The sequence below is a fragment of the Rhodamnia argentea genome, chromosome 4, assembly GCF_020921035.1.
Source record: "Rhodamnia argentea isolate NSW1041297 chromosome 4, ASM2092103v1, whole genome shotgun sequence".
NCBI classification, from domain to species: Eukaryota; Viridiplantae; Streptophyta; class Magnoliopsida; order Myrtales; family Myrtaceae; genus Rhodamnia; species Rhodamnia argentea.
This window is the reverse complement of record NC_063153.1, coordinates 1,859,521-1,878,536: the sequence shown is the minus strand read 5'-3', so window position 1 is coordinate 1,878,536 and position 19,016 is coordinate 1,859,521. Positions and strand designations below refer to the sequence as shown.

At 39.4% G+C, this 19,016-nt stretch overlaps 1 protein-coding gene across 4 annotated transcripts; it reads left to right on the top strand.

The window, feature by feature from the left end:
• Positions 1 to 213: 213 nt before the first annotated feature.
• On the top strand, positions 214 to 8,156 carry LOC115754626 (ethanolamine-phosphate cytidylyltransferase-like). 4 transcript variants are annotated; one of them, XM_048277251.1, is made up of 11 exons: positions 214 to 325; positions 820 to 1,227; positions 2,074 to 2,309; positions 2,786 to 2,928; positions 3,239 to 3,310; positions 4,193 to 4,260; positions 4,422 to 4,542; positions 7,037 to 7,102; positions 7,183 to 7,305; positions 7,769 to 7,830; positions 7,866 to 8,156. In XM_048277251.1, the coding sequence occupies exons 2-11, from the start codon at positions 872 to 874 to the stop codon at positions 7,873 to 7,875; spliced, it is 1,257 nt and encodes a 418-aa protein (XP_048133208.1). In that variant the 5' UTR covers positions 214 to 325; positions 820 to 871; the 3' UTR covers positions 7,876 to 8,156. The 4 variants fall into 4 exon arrangements, with proteins under 4 accessions (XP_048133208.1, XP_048133209.1, XP_048133207.1 ...); XM_048277252.1 differs by lacking the exon at positions 214 to 325 and adding an exon at positions 333 to 452 and having other exon boundaries at positions 817 to 1,227; XM_048277250.1 differs by lacking the exon at positions 214 to 325 and adding an exon at positions 480 to 753.
• Positions 8,157 to 19,016: the final 10,860 nt, after the last annotated feature.

Sequence of the window (19,016 nt, the reverse complement as noted above, 5' to 3'; positions counted from 1 at the left end):
TGTCGCCGAAAAATAGTACACGGGGCAGGCCTTGGGAAAAATTTTGATTGCAATTAATAAATAAATAAATAAAAAGAGACGACAGGGGAAATAAAATGAATTGAAAATATTCCCAAGACCGGCCGTTTCCTTCCTTGACGGGCTCTGCCTCTTTGCATGAGAGAGAGAGAGAGAGAGAGATTTTTCTCTCTCTAAAGCAAAGAGATTTTTCTCCAGGAGAGAGAGAAGACCCCGTCGACAAAGAAGAAAGGTGAGAGATTCGATCTCCGACACACTACCCATCATTTTCACAGATCCCCATTCGGAGGGGGGCGACGCTGCCAAGGTCTCTTTCTCTCCCGCGCGTTGCTTTTCCCGTGTCTCGCCGTTCATTTTCACGAGCCTTGTCGGATTCTAGCTGTGTGCGTGTGCGTACTTTCGTTGTTCTCGTTTGTTGCTGTCTGCACTTTTGCTCGGTACTGTCCATTTTGCTAGGTGTTCTTCGAATTTGGGTTGCGAGCTTCGCATGCATCTCTGAATTAGATTCCCCATTTTATCGCGTTTGATGATCCCTTCTGGCCGAATCGTCCCGTGTAGCTGGGTTTTAGCTCATTCTCCGTTTTGGGTAGTGGACTTTAATTTGAATTTCTGCTCTGTGATCTTGTTGACCACACGGGGATTGGGGAAATTTGATCCCTCCATTATAAAAGCAAGAAAACTTTGCCTTGCGAGTCTGGCGCTCACTTTATTTTCTGTTTTGATCTCTGCATATATGTATGGAGTTACGCAACATCTGATTGCCCAACACATGTATATGTCCTTTAATTGTATTCTTTTCTGGGTTTGTGTGTCCTCTCAGTCAGCACAAGAGTCATTGCTCTCGATCAACCAGATGGAGCATGAAAGCCTAAACAACTGGATATGGGATGGAGTATATTACCACCCGCATCTTTTTGGTGGACTCATGCTGACAGCGGCTTTGCTTGGCTTGTCTACAAGCTTTTTTGGAGGCATCGGGGTTCCTTCATTGCCGTATTTGTGGTCGAATGCGGGCATTTTCCACAAGAAGAAGCGTGGGAAGAAGCGTGTTCGTGTTTACATGGACGGGTGTTTCGATCTGATGCATTATGGGCATGCTAATGCCTTGAGGCAAGCGAAGGCCTTGGGGGATGAATTGGTGGTGGGAGTTGTCAGCGACGAGGAGATCATATCTAATAAGGGTCCCCCAGTTTTATCCATGGAAGAGAGGTATGTGTTCACTCAGAGTGATTGACCTGACTTCTACATGTGTTGTGGACCTTACTTCTATTCCATGCTATGATTAGATTGGCTGTTTTTTCAATGGTTTTGGTTCTGAATTTTTGGTGATTTTATAGATAACCTATAATGGTAGTTGGTCTAGTGGTAAAAGGGTTTCCTTGTCTTCCAAGAGGTCATGAGTTCGATTCACGCCCTGAGCGAATCGCTGAACAGCTTGTGTTGCGTGCCTAGCTGTGGCATATCTCGTGTGAGAAGACTTCTTAATTGCTAGCATCGTTGGATTGTGGTGACTGGCTTGCCGACCTCAGGTGATGCAACCGAACATGCCGTAGAGGACATAGGACCCTCCCTAGTTCTGGTTGACCTTCCCCATCCTTGTACTCATACAGAGAACAATTCAAAACAATGTTTAAAGAGAATCAGTTTTTGTACGAGTCATAAGGGGGGCTGAGATGGTGAAATTTTCCTTTTCTATGTTTCTTTCTTATAAATCTTCTTCAAAATTTTCCCACATGCTCTTGCTTTTCTACTGAAACTTTTACTCTCTTTTGGTGATTCCTGGAATGTATTAAGAAAATTAGAGTGTTGAGGTGCTCGATTGGCCATTAGTGAAGTTTATAGCCCTGAAGGACATCTACAATTTGAGAGTTTCATCTTGTGAATTCATTAATCATGTACATGCTTCCGTGGATATATCTGTGTGCAATTGGCTATAATTTATGCTCATAGATAATTAGGTGTGACGCAGTCAACAGATTGCTCTGTTTGGTACAAGTATGAAGCTCATTCTCTTGTTATCATGAAATTATTCTTGTCTAATCATGATGTTTCTAGGCTTGCACTTGTTAGCGGGTTGAAGTGGGTGGATGAAGTTATACCAAATGCTCCTTATGCAATAACAGAGCAGTTTATGAAGAGTCTTTTTAATGAGCATAAAATTGACTACATTATCCATGGCGATGACCCTTGCCTGCTCCCAGATGGAACAGATGCTTATGCCTTGGCAAAGAAAGCCGGACGTTACAAGCAGATCAAACGCACTGAAGGTGTCTCCAGCACAGATATTGTAGGTACTATATCCACTTAATCTTTCTCCAGGCATTATTCGAAGGAAGTACTCATCTAAGATGAAATACATGGTGTTCCCTAACCATGGTTACTCATTTTATGCTAAAATTTCAATGCATAAGGAGCACAATCTAATCAAATGATAATGCTAGAGATCAGAATTAGGTTCTTTGGCTTCTGTAACACGAGTACCTTTGCATATAATTCATCACTGTCATGATACAACTAAGCAGGTTGCAATTGTTTTTATGCTGGAAATAAGAGTAAAAAACAGGTAGAGAAAGAGAGATGAGGGAGAGACTTTGGTAGCTCCTGGTGGCAAACCTCGATTATAAATTCACTATAGTCCTCTATACGTGGTAAAGGGAGTTGGAAATTATGCTATTTTTTATGGTATTTTTTATGGAACCTTCAAATCTATTCAAAACATTCACGTGAGCCATAAGCCTCACTGAGGGTAGTTACTGTTCACTTGCAGGAAGGATTCTTTTATGTTTAAAGGATACAGAACGCGACAATTCTTCTTTGAACGGAGAGCACCATGAATCTATATCAGAGGACGCCCACGCTTCCCAATTTCTACCGACATCCCGCCGCATAGTACAATTTTCGAATGGAAAGGTATGGTCCATTTCTTTGTGAATCAGATTATTCTATTTCATTAAGTGTTGGTCTGGCAAAACTCCTAATGACTGTCCAAGTCTATGTCACCTCCTTTCTTCTGCCCAAGCTAGGCAATACATGTGATGGCTCTAATAGTCAATATTCCGCCTACAATAAAATCAATGCTTAACCCTACTGTCAATGTAATTGGTAGAATTCTTCTTCACTCCAACTTGCAAAAGTTCTGTTCCAGTGCTGGTGGTTATGAAGCTAGCATGCAATGAAATTTGCTTTCCATCCATTGATGCTGGTATCTTTTACACCTCAGGGTCCCGGTCCAAATGCTCGTATTGTGTACATTGACGGTGCATTTGATCTCTTTCATGCTGGGCATGTCGAGGTAATTTGGAATGTTATGCTTATTTTTTGAAGCAATTTGTTTTTTCCGATTATATGTTTGCTTATATTGGTGCTCCTGTTTAGTGTTGTCATTTATACCCCCCCATTACCAGCTGAAATTTTGACTAAACTACAGCAAGGAATTGCTTCCTTTTTCTAAAAAGAACAAAAATTGTATCAAGAACACTTCCAAGATAGAGTAACTGTGGGATTCTCTTCTGCGATAAGCTCAGGACCTGGGCCGGTCCCCCCCTTAAGTAAGCCTGGACTATCTTCTGCTTAGCATGCAACCTTCGGACAGGAATCAAACTCAGAATCTTCTAGTTATGTCTATTTATATCAATATTGAAAGATTGGCCATAAAAGATGTTTAAGTTTGAATCCTGCTACTATTTTTGTGCATTCCAATGACCTTTGCCACTTTTTTGTTGATTATGGTGATGCGATAGAAGTTGACTGAAAAATATGGATTAACTCGATACGATGAAGCATCAACTTCAGTTTCCGTATAATATGGGTATTCAAATATGATTTACCTGGTACTTTGACCTTGATCTAATCTCTTTAAAGTTCATGATCTTGGTCATCCTGGATATGGTTAGCTAAACATTCTTTTTCTTCGCCAAAAAGAAGAAAATATAAACTTTCTATGGTCGATTTGCTTGATGATCATGACTGGCGTTTAAGCAGAACAGTCATGATGATTTATGCAAATCACATCAGATTCATGGGTGAATAAAAACTGTCAGATTGCATCTGCAGGCCTTGACGTGACAATTCCTACGCTTGGTCCGGCAATTCCAAGCTGCATTGAAATTTGTAATTGTATTCTGTTTTGTTATTCCTGGAACCAAGTCTTTATATCTCATATGTTATTGCTCAGATCTTGAAGAGAGCGAGGCAACTCGGGGACTTCCTCTTAGTTGGTCTCCACACTGACCACACTGTGAGGTACCGTATGCTTGACTTTTGTTACCATTAACAATTAGCACCTAAACAATGGCCTTTATTTCTTTTAAATTTAGCTATTTGAGGAACATTACACAATTTAGTACATTGTGCAATAAGTGATGTGGGGAGTCAATTGAAGGGCTTCAATGTTTTTTATGCAGTGAACACAGAGGGAAACACCACCCAATCATGCATTTGCATGAGCGCAGTCTCAGTGCTCTAGCTTGTCGTTATGTTGATGAAGTCATCATTGGTGCACCTTGGGAGGTTTCAAAGGACATGGTATGTAAAATATTCTTCTATGAGTGGCCCAATTTCCATTAGACTATCCCTTAACTGCATATTTTTCATATTTCTTTCAGTTATTACTGGTTTCTTCTCTTCACTTTTAAGTATGTAAAAGAAATGTAAGTGTTGGAAAAGTCAACGCTTTTGTCGGGTGGATTTTCAAATTGAGGATCCTACGCGTACTTTAGCATTGACAATGTTGCGATAACAAATAGCTTTTTTGGTGATGACTATGACATCTTTGAATTTACTCTGTTCCTTGATAGCTTTTGTTGGTGATGAGTGAAACCTCTTTGAATTCTACTCACCGATCCCCGAACACGTTAATAGATTTTGTTGGTGATGACTAAAACTTCTTTGAATATTACTAATCCCACTAGTCCCGAACACCTTAGCCGAACACACTTTGTAGTAGAGAACAAGAATCTAGTTGTACTGAGTGGCTTTAGTCTAGGTAGTCAAATCACTTTTTATCTAAGATCTGTGGGAGGATAATAAAATGGAATCTTAAAGACAAGATTTTGAAAGTAAATAATTACTCCTATGAAGAGTGTTAATGTACCTTGGACAAGATCATGATTGTTATGATACATTATGAACATCCATCCATGCAGTAGTTTAGCTACAACCCCAAACTCAAAGAGTCAAGATAATTTGACCACTACCCCGAGAATTATGAAATAGAGCTAATGGACGGGAGAAGTGTAAAAAAAAGTCCTAAACCTATTGCATTGGTGCCGGTTCAGTTATAAAGTTTTTGCATTGATGCCAATTCAATCCTATATCTTTTATTGGTGCTAATTCACTAAACCTTTTTCTGGTGCCAATTCAATCCTAAAGCTTTTGGATTGGTGCTATGTTTGGTGCCAATTCAGTCCTAAAACTTTTGGATTGGTGCTAATTTAGTCCTAAAGCACCAATAAAAGGTATAGGATTGAATTGACATCAATGCAAAGGCTTTAGGACTACACCAATAAAAGGCATAGGACTAAATTGGCACCAATGCAAAAGGTGTAGAATTACACCAATAAAAGGTATAGGACTGAATTGGCATAAATGCAAAAGATTTAGGACTTTTTAAATACTTTTCCCGCTAATGGCCTATAATAAGGAATATTAGAAAGTAAAAATTGAGAAAATAAAGATAACTTTCCATTCTAATTTTTTAATTTAGTTAATGACGTGTGAGATCCGTGGGACCACCGTCAACTATTCTAAAAGCTTAAGCTGTTACATGAGTGCGTGGTTTAATATTTAATTACTCTACTCCTCCTCACAAGACAAATGGGGCCCGAAAAGGTTTGAACTTAGAACCTCCCGCTTTGATACTATGCGAGATTTGTGTGACCATTGACAACTATTAGATGAAAGGTTTGTTTAATAATTAATACTCTAACAATATGAAAGTCGGGCGCAAGGATTAGCCCCTTCTAGGCTAGTTAAGATGAACATGTTTGTTGACTTGGCAATGTCCCCATAACCTTTAGCGAAGATTTTGAGTTTCCTCAATTGTGGGAGAGAAAACATGTTATCATGGAGTTCTGAAATTTTTGGGTCCACTTCGACATATTAGAAGGGATTTTGTCCTTTTTAACTGATCTACATCTTCATCGAATGTGCATGGGGCACAGTTTAACTAAAAAATCATTCTTATCTTGACCTACTTTTGGGCTCTCTGTTCAAGCAACTAATAAGTAAAAGTAGCCCAAAACTAAAATCTTTTGAAACACAATTGTCGCAATTTTAACACTTCAGTGGCTCAACTCTCAATGTTAAGCAACATCTTACCTCTATGATTTGTGAACGAGTTGGCTTATTCCAGCATATTGGAACATTAAAAGGTAGTATAACATTACGATTTGTGAATGAGTTGGCTTATTCCAGCGTATGGGAATGTAGAAAGCGAGTATATTATTAGCTTCAATAATGTGTACCATATGTCTATAGGTAAATTCTTGTGATTTTGTTCTCGGTATTCTTGTTTTCAATGTTCTATGATACTGATATTCACTGTTCAAGTGCTTTTCCTCTTCACTTTATGGGTTATATCCTGCTTGGTGCTTTGGTTGATGATATAGTCACCTCGGTTGGCTGCTGGATGCTCTGTAGCTTTGGAGCTTCTTATGTTTACTAGTTCAGATTAATAGAGGGTTCAGAATCCTGATATATTCCTATGTCTAAATAATTGGAGCTTTTGTAAGTTCTAGAATTGTGTGGCTGAAGTCTACTCAGAGATGATTTCTCCAATAAGTAACTCTTTCATTTGAATTATGGGGAAGTTTGTTCTGCATTGAGTTGGAACATGTGTTTAATCAAGTCCAAAATGGGTTTCACCTGATGTATTTGTAGTTGCAAATTGTTTTTGTGTTGTAGCAAAAAATGCATTCTTCCATGATTATGCAACCTAGTTGGGAAGTATTAATTGAAAATACAGTAAGATTCATGTTCCATTTGTTTTATGTTGCTTCTAATTTTTTGACCTCATCAGGTAACAACATTCAATATATCCTTGGTTGTGCATGGCACAATTGCTGAGTCCAATCCTTTGTCTCCAGTAAGTTGGTTATGTCCCCTTTTTGTTTCCACCTATGAATTAGATTCATTATTGAAGCGGACTTGTCTTGTGTTATACAGGTTGGAATTGATCCATATGCTGTCCCTAAGTCTATGGGAATTTTTCGGTTGCTTGAGAGCCCACATAACGTAACTACTACTTCGATAGCCCAAAGAATTGTTTCAAATCATGATGCTTACATGGTATGCTCTTCAATCTTCTCCTTCTCTTTGCATGCAATGTATATGTGCAACTTTCAATCACTCTTGGCTCCACTATTTTGGTAGATATTGGGCTTGATATCCCTGCCTTTCTAATTTTGTCTTCCTTTCTGTCCCTGTATGTACTAACCAGGAAAATGAAATTGTGTCTACTTAAGGCTAAATTATCTAGGAGAGTATGGGGTAGTACTCCTGCCATGGGATATTAATTTGGCAATAATTCTTAGGATAGCGAACAGAGAATCATTATATCACCAACTGGCACCTAAACTTCTTAAGAGGGTTACAGCTATTGAATACAGGGCAAGTCACTATATGTGTGATCTAGTTAATAAGATTGGGTACATACATTGTAACCATAGCCGGTGCTTTGCTGCTCTGCTCTTTTCACATATTTTTGTGTTAAATCTTTGAGAGTACTAATATAGTCAACTTTCTTTTCTAGAAACGCAATGCGAAGAAGGCAGAGAGTGAGAGGAAATATTATGCAGAGAAGAAGTATGTATCGGGTGATTAGCTTGGATTATTGAGAAGTATGTATTGGGTGATTAGCTTGGATTATCGATTTTGGTGGTTAGTTCAGTTGTCCACACCTGCCAACCTTAACCATTTTAAGGATGCCTATCGTTACCAAAGATGAGAGATTATCTAGATTTGTCTACCCAAATATGAACAGATGCAATCAACACGTACTTAGATGATAGGAGAATAGAAGACAATACAAGATATACCTTTTGTCGGCACTTCAATCTGCAGTGTTTATTTATCTTGTTGTAACAATATTCAGAGCAGAGACCGTGAATCTGATAATTCATTTTGCATATTCTTGGTCACTCCTTCAGTCCTACAAATGGTTCTGACTTTGTTATGTTACAAGTCTGACGCAATTTTGCTGGAAGAGTGCCCGCTCTTTTTGAGAGGATATTGCAATTTAGAATGATTTAGAATGATGTGTAATTTATCGTGAAGGTTGAGTAATATTCATTATGTTCTTTTTTTTTTTTCTATATCAGTGGTATTTTTTAGATGCTTAGTCACTTTGGTACATGTAAATGTCGATAGTGTATGAGCTCAATTTAACCTGCAAAAACTCGAGAGCTTAGAATTGGATGCTTATAGGATATGGTGTGGTTCTTTTTAGATGCTTGTGCACTCTGCTACTGTTCAGATGTTGCCAAGTTTGCTATAAAAGGTTGGAGCACAAGTTTTACACCCGTCTTTTGGATTGTACTGTGAACAAGTTGATAATTGTTGGATGGAACTAACTCGAGGACTTCTTCAGCCATGATCCTTTTGAAAGCTGCGATCCTTAATCACGTAGCCTTGTATTTCTCTTGCTGGGGATTGAAGCGCTGACTTTTAAATATAAAATAGAAAGATTAATTACCCTATTTGATCTTTTTGCTTTTGTTTTCCAATTGGGAGTGAAAAGATGGAATCACAGGAAAATTGTCTAAAAAGTCCTAAATTTATTGTACTTTAGCCAATTCGATAAAAATTCTTTTAAGTTTGCCAATTGAGTTGCAAATCTTTTCACATTTTATTAATTAAGTTCATATGATTAATTTTGGCGAGAAATTGCTGATGTGTACCATAGGGGTCTTCGAGTCGGATGGAGATTGGCCCTTGAGTACAAAGGTTGCTCTTAGATTCGAACCCACAGCTTATGATAGAATTAGAATAGGTATTTTTTGCGTGTAAAGTGTTGCAAACAGTTTCGATGGACTAAAGTGTATGGATGGTGTATGGGGAATTTCGGGATTGAGTGTCTGGATGGTGTGAGATAACAGCAAAGAACCAATAGGAATCGAGCTATATGGTGGCGTAAAGATATCATCGGCTAGCAATACGTAATGAAGGATAGAATGATCACCATCAAGGCCTAAAGATAACACCAGCCCCTGATAAAGATCGGGATTGGACAAAAGCTCACCACGGTATAAAAGCTATGCTACCAATTGAGGATAAAGGGCTTTTGGCTCACCATCAAGGAGTATCCACTTTCCAATGATAAAGATGTTGAAGTATTTAACATTTAACTCACAAAGAGGAATTTTCATTCATCAACAATAGGCTGCCCTTATAATGGAGGAGACTCCTCAATTAATAGAAAGACTAAGACAAATCACAAAAGGAAATAAAAGACACAATTTTCGTTCACCAGCCTTATAAAGCTAATAATAATCTTAAAATATCTACTAATTGCAAAAGAAATAACTCCAATTAGCCATTGATCCGCCTTTGATTTAGCATCAAATTAGCAACTAATTAGGCAATCAATTTGCTAAGCAATCAATTTGGTGAATCTCCATGAAATCAAGAATCAATCCGCTAAGCAATCAATCCGGTGAATCGCCATGAAATCAACAACCAATCTAGTGAATCAACAATCTTATTTGTAAGGGAAATAAACAACACTTTACTATTGACAATCCTAATCGATAGTCTTCATTTCGGCATAATCCACCGACGTAAATTGTGACCAAAATTAGCCTTGGTCGAATAAACAATGATTGAGTAGAACTTGTGGATGGAATCAATGACTGCTCATTAAGGTCAATTGTATCGTCGGTGACATAATTGGATGCTCTCGTATTAGATTCTAATCTCTCTCCCCAATATGACATTGTTGAAGTGCTAAGAACATATATTTCCCTATAAGTTTACTTTGAATGTTTAATAATATTTGAATAATTTTTTTTGAAAATTTTAAACTTTTTATATATTTTTTGGTTCAAAGGGCCGACAAGATCGTCCGCCACTGGTTGAGGTCCGACGAGGGTTGTCGGCCCTTGGGCAAGGGCTATGAAGCCCTTGTCGGCCGTAACACCCCGACCCGACCTTAACACTACACGTGAGGCATGAGTTCTTGGTGGTGCTTTCGTCTTGACGCCGAATTGAACCGAACTCAATCCTAGCCGTGAGGTCTTAGTGTTGTGGGGAAGGTTTGATGACATCCCAGGCATATCAACCTCAATTCGTCCCTTCAATTTTTATATGATACTTTAATTCATGCAGAAGCGTAAACTTGATTTTCACTACCCTACGATCACGACAAGTAGGAAAAACACACAACAAGCATACATAATATAGTCTATTGCTTCATTAACATAGCATGCATCTTATTTACATAAGCTATATACATATATCATCAACCTAGGCTTGGTTATGCCTAACGCCTCTACTAGCGATGGTAGTCTAAAAAGTCGGCATCCAAAAGTCCTCCTCCTTTCTTTGTCAACAACTAGTCCTCGTCTTCCACTTCACCCTTTGTGCGGCCATCCACCACTATTGAAACTTGGTGGCTCATCGAAGTCACGAATAGGGCCGAGCAAATCCCCGCCGAGCATGACATACCACGCCACATAACGGTGCGGGACCCAATGATCGATTCCCTTCTCCACGTATATGGTGGTGAGGTAGCGACGGAAGGTAGTATTGTTATCTATATCTACAACATCAATATAAGTGACTTCCATTAACATCACGAGATCGAAACGTGGAGGTGGAATAGTTGCCATACATACAAATTTGAACATTTAAGGAGTGAGATACACATCTCAGTAAGTAAAAATCTAAGCCTAAGTTAAGAAGATTGGATACTACTAAGCTCAAGTAACATGCAATCAAAGTATCAATTAGTAAATGCATATTGTTATTCTCGGCTCCATGAGCCATTGCAAGCAAGCATGCAATCCTCACCATCTCATATCGTCCCGAGCTCTTCGCAGGCCTATCCATCACTCTTGACGAGTTCGGGTGCATTTTACAAATATATCGAGGCATCCCGTAGGGCAACCCATCCGTGGCTCGAGAAAGTAAATCCGTCGTTCTGTTCGATTTGTCCCATACCAAACCTCTCGATCGGGACACGCTCATTTGCCCACGAATGAGGCGGTTCATGTCATATCATATCGATAAATCGCACCACCATAGGCGGCAAGCCATGTAAGAGGGCATGCAAGATCATAACTTCTCATGCAAACACATAAGTTCGGCACTAGCCTCACACCCTAATAAAGGATTAGAAATTTACTTACATATCTTGTTAGCAAGAACTATTAAAAGGGAACAAGATCGGGAGTCAACGATGGTGGTCGGCGGTCGCGTGGCAATGGTCCAGTGTGTAGAGTGGCGGCTGGTTGTGGCGGTGAAAGGTGAGCCGAGAGAGAGAGAGAGAGAGAGAGAGAGAGAGAGAGAGAGAGAGAGAGAGAGAGAGAGAGAGAGAGAGAGTGGCGTGTGAGGGGTGCAAATGAGAGGGTCCTTGGCCTATTTATAGACTTTTGGACTTGCTCCCCAAGTCAATTTTATCTTTTCTCCACTTTCCATGTGGCATTCTCTACTTCTTGTTATTTGTCACATAATCTCTAATAATTGAATAGGTAATGATTATATGTCTATGTGGCACCATCTTATTCATAGCCATTTGCCACATGGCCCCAATGGTTGATGTAGCAAATAATCATTGGCTCATGTCGCTTGTTAGTAATTCAGCCACCTAGCTAACCTAGTGGGCCTAAGATTCTAGGTTGGACATTTGTCTAATGTGCAATATGGAATCTTCTTCTTATGCCACACGCCTCCTATGAGATGTCATCTTGTGCTACACGCCCCCATGAGGTGTCCACTTCTTGATGGCATCTAATTAATCCAGGATTATTCCCTAATGACAATTAAGATTCTCTAATGATATTGGTCAACTTAAGATTACCACTAAAGGCAATTTGGGCATTCTAATGACATGGGTCATGATTGGTCAAAGATCCTATAATTCACTCAGAAAACTATATTTGACTAGTCAAAGATTTACTAAAGATCATAATTAACTATTCAAAGATTCTCTAATGATTATAGAAGATTACATTTAACCCAGTCAAAGATTTGATAATGATGACAGAGGATTCCGTTTAACTCGATCAAAGATTTGCGAATAATGACAGAAGATTTGGTAATCATTGACTCTCTAATCTTTCTTCAAACTTGTACCAATGAGGTGGTAGAAGGACATAGGCACTATTTATGGTCGTCTTGGGAAGCCATATACCGTTTGGACCAAGACCGAATCGAGCTTTGGGTGGCTAAGCATAGCCGGCCTTCAACCAAGCCATGATGGAGGTGGGTCGGCTCACCGTCGGACGCGGCTAAGTGTACAAAGTGGCGCGGCTAGGCGCGTGGTCTAACACGTCCGGGACGTGTCTTATGACCATCGGTGTTTAATACTTCCATGCCTAGCTCGGCTTAAGGTCAAAATCACCCGATCTTGTACCGAGCGTTCATTCGAGCACAATCGAGATAGCCTTTCATGACCAATTGCGATTGATGCGGGTTTAGCTTGTCTCGATCCGTAATCCCCACAAGACATAATGCACGACCAAGGGTGATCGATCCATGGCCAGCGCATGTTTGGTACGGGGTTCTAGTAAAACTCAATCCTTTGACGAATCCGTAGTTAACTCATATGTCGGGGCAATGCCAATTCACAATCGATCTACAATTCAATCCTTGGCCAAGTATAAACCGGCGCATGGTCGATTCGTAGCCAATGCGTGGCTGAACTAGATCGATCCGTATCAAATTCGTGGTCGATCTATGCTCGGTTTATGGCTGCCGAGCACGTTCGGTGCCCTAACCGGATGCATTGCCGGACGATACCGACGCACGGTCGCCTGCAAATAATGCATATCCGAACATACAATTCAACCATGACTCGGCTTTAGGCCGGTTCCAAGCCGCACCTCACCCATTACTTATATTTGAATTAACCCTAACGCCTAGGGTGTCACATCGGCGACGGGCGACGACCTCCCTCGTTGAGGCCGGTGAGGGCATTGGGAGCCATTGCCTTGCCACATCCGGCGAGGGCTCGCGAAAAGACGATTTTTATGGAAAAGTTTTGTCCTTAGTCCATATAAGATTACCATTTTTCTAATCAAGTCCTGTAATTTTAATTTTTCTAGTCGAGTCATTCGCCTACATAAATTGTCTAATCAACTCCCTTTGGTACCAAATACATACAAATTTAGCTTGTGTGGCCATCAGACACTGTTGAAGTGGGACGTGATCGAATATTACTTGCTGGACGACCACGTAATAACTTGAAGCAAAAATTGGGCATTTGGATGGCGACGCAATTAGCTTAAAATAAAAGCTGGTCAAAACAAGTCGTGCATCTCCCGCCCATTCACTACCGACGATGGGTGTCCACGAGCATTATCCAACGACCACATCAACTAAATTTGGCGGATATTTGTGACGGATGGACTTGAAGGATTTGATTAGAAATATTAAAAGTATGTTGATTAGAAAAGTAGTGATAGTATAGGTACAAAAATTATTATTTTTCTTTTTTCATAACATCGACATAGCAATAAGTATCGCATATACTTGATCATGTTGGACATAATAAGCCGAAAAATTAACTTTGTAGAATGATCAGATATTTCTTTGTATAAATTAAAATGAAATTGACTTTATTAGGCATGATGTTACGTGATAGAAAGAAAAAAAATTAAGTGTGTCTATAAACTAATGTAAACAGAGAAATTGACTTAAACACTTGAAATGGAATTTTATCGTAGCATCGATTGACTTATGCAAGCTAAACATATCGGGAATAAAAAAAAAAAAAATCTAACTGTACTATTGACTACACTACACACCATACATAATGTGGTAGAGAAATTATGTATAACCATTATCGTGAATCAACACCATGATATAGAGCTTATAACTATGTGTTGGTGTGTGGGACTTGCGGTGTGCACCCATGTGGGCAATCACCCGCTCACTAGCGATTATCCGCTTGTTTAAACAAGAAGAGTCACGTTTCTTCATAGGCGTAAAAAGGAAAAACGTCTCTTCTCCTCACATTATTCATTTTGTATGTCGTTTTTCAAGAAAGATATAGAACGACGTACGCTCTCTCCCTACTTACTCTTGATTGGCAATCAACATCAAGGAACTTCCAAGATCACAAAGGGGGCACTTAATCTGTGACAATCAAGGTATGTCCTCGTGATATATTCTCTTCGATCGGTGATTCAAGTGTTCTAATGGGCATGTTTCCGCATTTAGATCTTATATCGAAATAGGGTTTTGTACCCTTCATTGGTATCAAAGCGATGATTGCTTGTTTCTCGATTGATTTGTCTCAAGATTTCGAATAATTGAGTGATTAAAGTCCTAATTGCGTCGTTCTTGTTCATGCGTGATTGTTCAAGTTCTATGTAACAAAAATGAATTTTGAATACATGGTTGGATCGGGCTCATTGAGACGATCATTTCAAGTAGTGGATTGTCACTAGTGGCCGCCGAAGTGGGCCGCACGCCCTGCACGCCCCGAGGGCGTTCGGTGCGCGTGGGCGTCACACGCCCACGTGTGCAGCGCGTGCTCAGGCCAATTTTCGATTTATTTTCGTGTCCTAACCCTGTTTTAGACTATCCCGGTTCCGGTTTTAAGCAATTCTAATCATATTATTGATTAGACCTAATCTAGGTTTGGGATAATAAATATCCGGTTCCGTTTTAGCATAAACCCGACACGTTGACCGTTGACAAAAAAAAAATGTCGAAAAACCTATAAAGGCTTGTTTAATACCTGGATTTGCCTGTCCTTGATTACAATATGTTTGTAATAATTACATGATTAATGGATTTCAATAATCCATTTTGTTTTGCATTCGTTGCAGAAACAATGTCATCAAGACCAGACCCTGTGATTAAATGGGTAAAGCGAAGTACGACAACGCCTAGAAGACCAAGAACAGATGAGCAAAGACAAGCCCTAAATGAAAAGGTTGAGCAATTGGGTCATTATAGATGGGATAATGTGTGCGACATTATGACCCATGTAAAGAGGGTCAACAACATGCTCCGAGAAATCATATGGGGAGGACATGAAGTATCGTCTATGGATGCCTTTTATGCATTAAGAAACTCTATGCCCGAGGAATGGCATAAATTACTCACTCATGCAATAATTGAGCACGACACATACAAGAATTATGTGCTACATTTCTTGCACGAATACATGAAGATCGGCACTGCAAAGGCGTCATCGTTGGGGATGAACGGATCTTTGCACGGATGATATGCACCTTGTCGTATCAAAAGAGGTCCTCATAAGGGCTATCCCAAGGCATCGATATGAGTTCCCAATATAATAGAACATCCCCCTAGAGATCTTGAAGCATCATTTCCTTGCAGTAAGGAAGTTGAATGGGTCGAAGTTGAAACTGGAAAAAGGAGCAAAACACGTTATTACATTTGATTTTGTTCTTATCTTCGCTTATTTCATAGTATGTCTAGGAGTTTATTTTTTTTATTGGAACTTATTATTGTTGAATTGGTATTTTTTTTATATTATGTTATTTGGATATATATATATATATATATATATATATTGGAATATGGAATTGATTATTCAATGCAATATCTTCTCTACATCTATATAAATATTATTTTTTCTATATATATATATATATATATATATATATTTGAGTGGGAGTGTTCATATTTTTTTTTGTAAATTTATGAAAAACATAATTGGATAATTGTATTGATATTAGTTTCATATTAGAATTTCTAGATGATGATGAGGAACCTAGTGAACCGTCGATTCTAGAGTCTACTATGAAACTGTATATTAGTACAATTAAAATGCATGAATATAATGCATTTGTTGCATTCAAATAGACTTTATTAATTCGTGCGAAATGTCTAAATTACCCCATATTCGGACACAATGACAACGGCTTCAAAGAACATCGTAGCCGAGCTCAATAAGGGCGAGAAGTTAAACAGTGAAAATTATGAGATCCGGAATACGAAAGTCCAAGATGTATTGGAAGATTTAGAGGCACTGGAAGCTCTTAACCTGATCATGACCGAGCCGGAGGATGGCAATACTGCACAATACAGGAGGGATAAAGAAGTTTTCGTTGCCTAGAAGAAAAAGAACTCAACCGCTCGCATTACGTTATTGAGTAGTATGGATAATGATATCATGCGAGAATTCAAGCAGCATGCGAATGCAAAAGATATGTGGGACGCATTGAAGGCTAGATTTGGACAGATTTCTGCTACCAAGCCGAGGTAGCTTACAATTAGATTCAACACCTATAAGATGCCACATGGGCATAATGTGAAGCAACATTTGAGAAAAATGTTGAACATGATTAGTGAGCTCAAGAATGTAGGTCACACATTATCCGATGAACAACAAGTACAATCGGTGATTCGCTCTTTACCCCATAGTTGGGAACATATGAAAGTTAACCTAACCCACAATGAGACTGTCAAGACATTCGAGAATGCTATGTGCAACCTAGAGCTTGAAGAAGATTGTCTTCTATCGGCTAAGATACAATTTGATGTGTATTTTGCTAGTTCTAGCTCACATGGAACTTCGGGCTTCAAGTGCAAGCATCCTATCAAGTTCATAAAGAGAATGGGTAAAAGAGCGGAACCATCCGGCAAGAAACCCAAGTTTGAGAAGTATGGAAAAGGGAAACGTCCCGTAAAATAAAAAAATTTCAAGGATGAAATGTTATAACTATGGCAAGAAGGGTCACTTCGCTCGCGGGCGTGGTGAGCTCAAGAAGGTAGAAACCCTTAATACACTTAAAAGTGTTAGTTATGTATCAAGTTCTGTATTTTTAACTAAATCTCATCCTTTGTGGATCGTAGACTTGTTGACACCCGATTTTTAATCAATCTTTTTTTCGATTTATTTTTGAAAATTCATAAAAAAATTCACAAAAAATTAGAAAATTGCAAAACCAACTTTGGTAGCCTTGACCAAGCTCAAGGAACCATTTTTGAACAAAAAATAATTTTTCATATTTTTCGCATTTTTTGATATTTTTCAGAAAATAAGAAAATACCCAAAAAATCAAGAAAAATACCATTTGAGGTCACAAAAATACAGAAAAATAGTCAGTATTTTTCTTTTAATTTCCTTTTCATTTTGACCTCTTAAAGTTTGAAAATTCCATTTCGGATCTGTGTGTTCCTTTACAAATGCACCCCACAAATTAGACATAAAAATACCATTTGGGGTCATTTTATTTTTCTTTCTTCACTATTGAGGGTTGTGACATGGTTCTCTAGCATTACATTTCACATTTTGATCCAATTGCATGTTAATTTGCTCAATTTTGGCATTAGGGATTTAATTGCACAAAAATTTCTTTCATTTTAGTCCCTAGAAGGCCAAATTCAAAATTAAATCTCACTAAGAGGCACCCATGGAACCCTATGACCCCTAGCCTACAGTTTTTGACCTTCTGAATCTAATGGTAGGCTCAATTGAGGTTAATTCCTTCATTAAGGACTCCAATTTTGTAAAAATCAATTTCGGATCCTACTCGATATTTGGGGTTTTCATTCAATTCATGGGGTATTTTTCATACAAATCACATTTTCAAAGGGAATCTATGTTGGGAAAATGAATTTCGACATCAATTTTACAAAAAAAAATGCTAATTACTACCTCAATTTTGCCTTTTTTGCACGAACAAGATCGGCCGGGTCGGGCGGATCCGACCCGGAGACCCGGTACTATTCATCATCTCCTCCAAAACATCACCGGCGCAAGATAGAGGGCGGGAGGCTGTTTTCCGAGCGGGGGATCTTCAACGAACAGAGATTTCGGGAAGCTTCTAATAAAAAAAAACGGTTAGAGGGAGCAGGAGAAAAGATTTAACAAAAGAGGGAGTGCTCGTAAAGGGTGAAGGAGGCATTCAGATTCAAAGGGCAGAGAGAGAGAGAGCGAATAGAGAAAGGAGAGGGACGCCATTAGAGGAAGGAACACCGAGAGCTCAAAGCTTCGTCGCCGGCCGATTCGGGCGACGCCTTCCTTCGCCGATAGTGTCATTCGAGTCCTCTCGGTCTCGCGAAGAGTTTCAGAACCTCGCACCGTCGCCGACAAGCTCGAGACAAGTGAGCATTCTCGCCGTTTTTCCAGATTTGGTTTCCCGTAGCTCGGTTACACTACATCTTCGTTTTTCTTTGCTTTTTGACTGGAAATGTTCCCGCGCCTCTTCTGAACCCGTCTTTGTGCTTCCTCTGTGGTTTCTAATGCATGAAATCCCTCGCATCGACTTCATACCCCCGCGGTCCGTAATGAGTTTATGAGCTCGTTTACTCTTGAACCAAAGCAATCGGACTTCCAGATAAGTATCCTAAACTCTATAGATATCGATTACGGGAGCTAATGGTTGATTTGATGTGTGGATTTGTATGTTTCACGACAACCGAACACGCGTGTTCGATCAAAGCTTTGTCGGTTTGATTTAGAACTATTTCTCGTCCGAAATCTCGTGTATATTGATTCGGAGTTGATAAGAACTAAATTTGCAGAAGAATCATCGATTTTTGTCGTTGTTTTCACATCTTTCTTTAGTTCGCCGGAAGTTGTAGGTTTGGCCGGAAGTTGGAGGTCGGTGTAGGTTAGTTCCGGATTGTCGTTTGGGTCAAACTTGGGATAAGTGGATGTAGGATGGTTGAGAAGTAGAATGAACGAAAAATCGGGAAAGAATATGGTGGTTTGGGCTTCGGAATCGAATTCCGGCGAGGCGCCGGCGAAGCTCATCTTCTCGGGTGAACGGGTTGACCGGTCAACTAAGGTTGACCGAGTCAACGTCCACGTGTCGCCGACGTGGCGGCCATGTGGCAGCCGCGTCGGCAATTTT

Coding starts and splice junctions, on each gene's coding strand:
- LOC115754626 (XM_048277250.1), top strand. CDS start 545: ATGATCCCTTCTGGCCGAATCGTCCCGTGTAGCTGGGTTTTAGCTCAT. Junction 2,310..2,785: donor CTCCAGCACAGATATTGTAG/GTACTATATCCA, acceptor GTTCACTTGCAG/GAAGGATTCTTTTATGTTTA. Junction 2,929..3,238: donor TACAATTTTCGAATGGAAAG/GTATGGTCCATT, acceptor TTTACACCTCAG/GGTCCCGGTCCAAATGCTCG.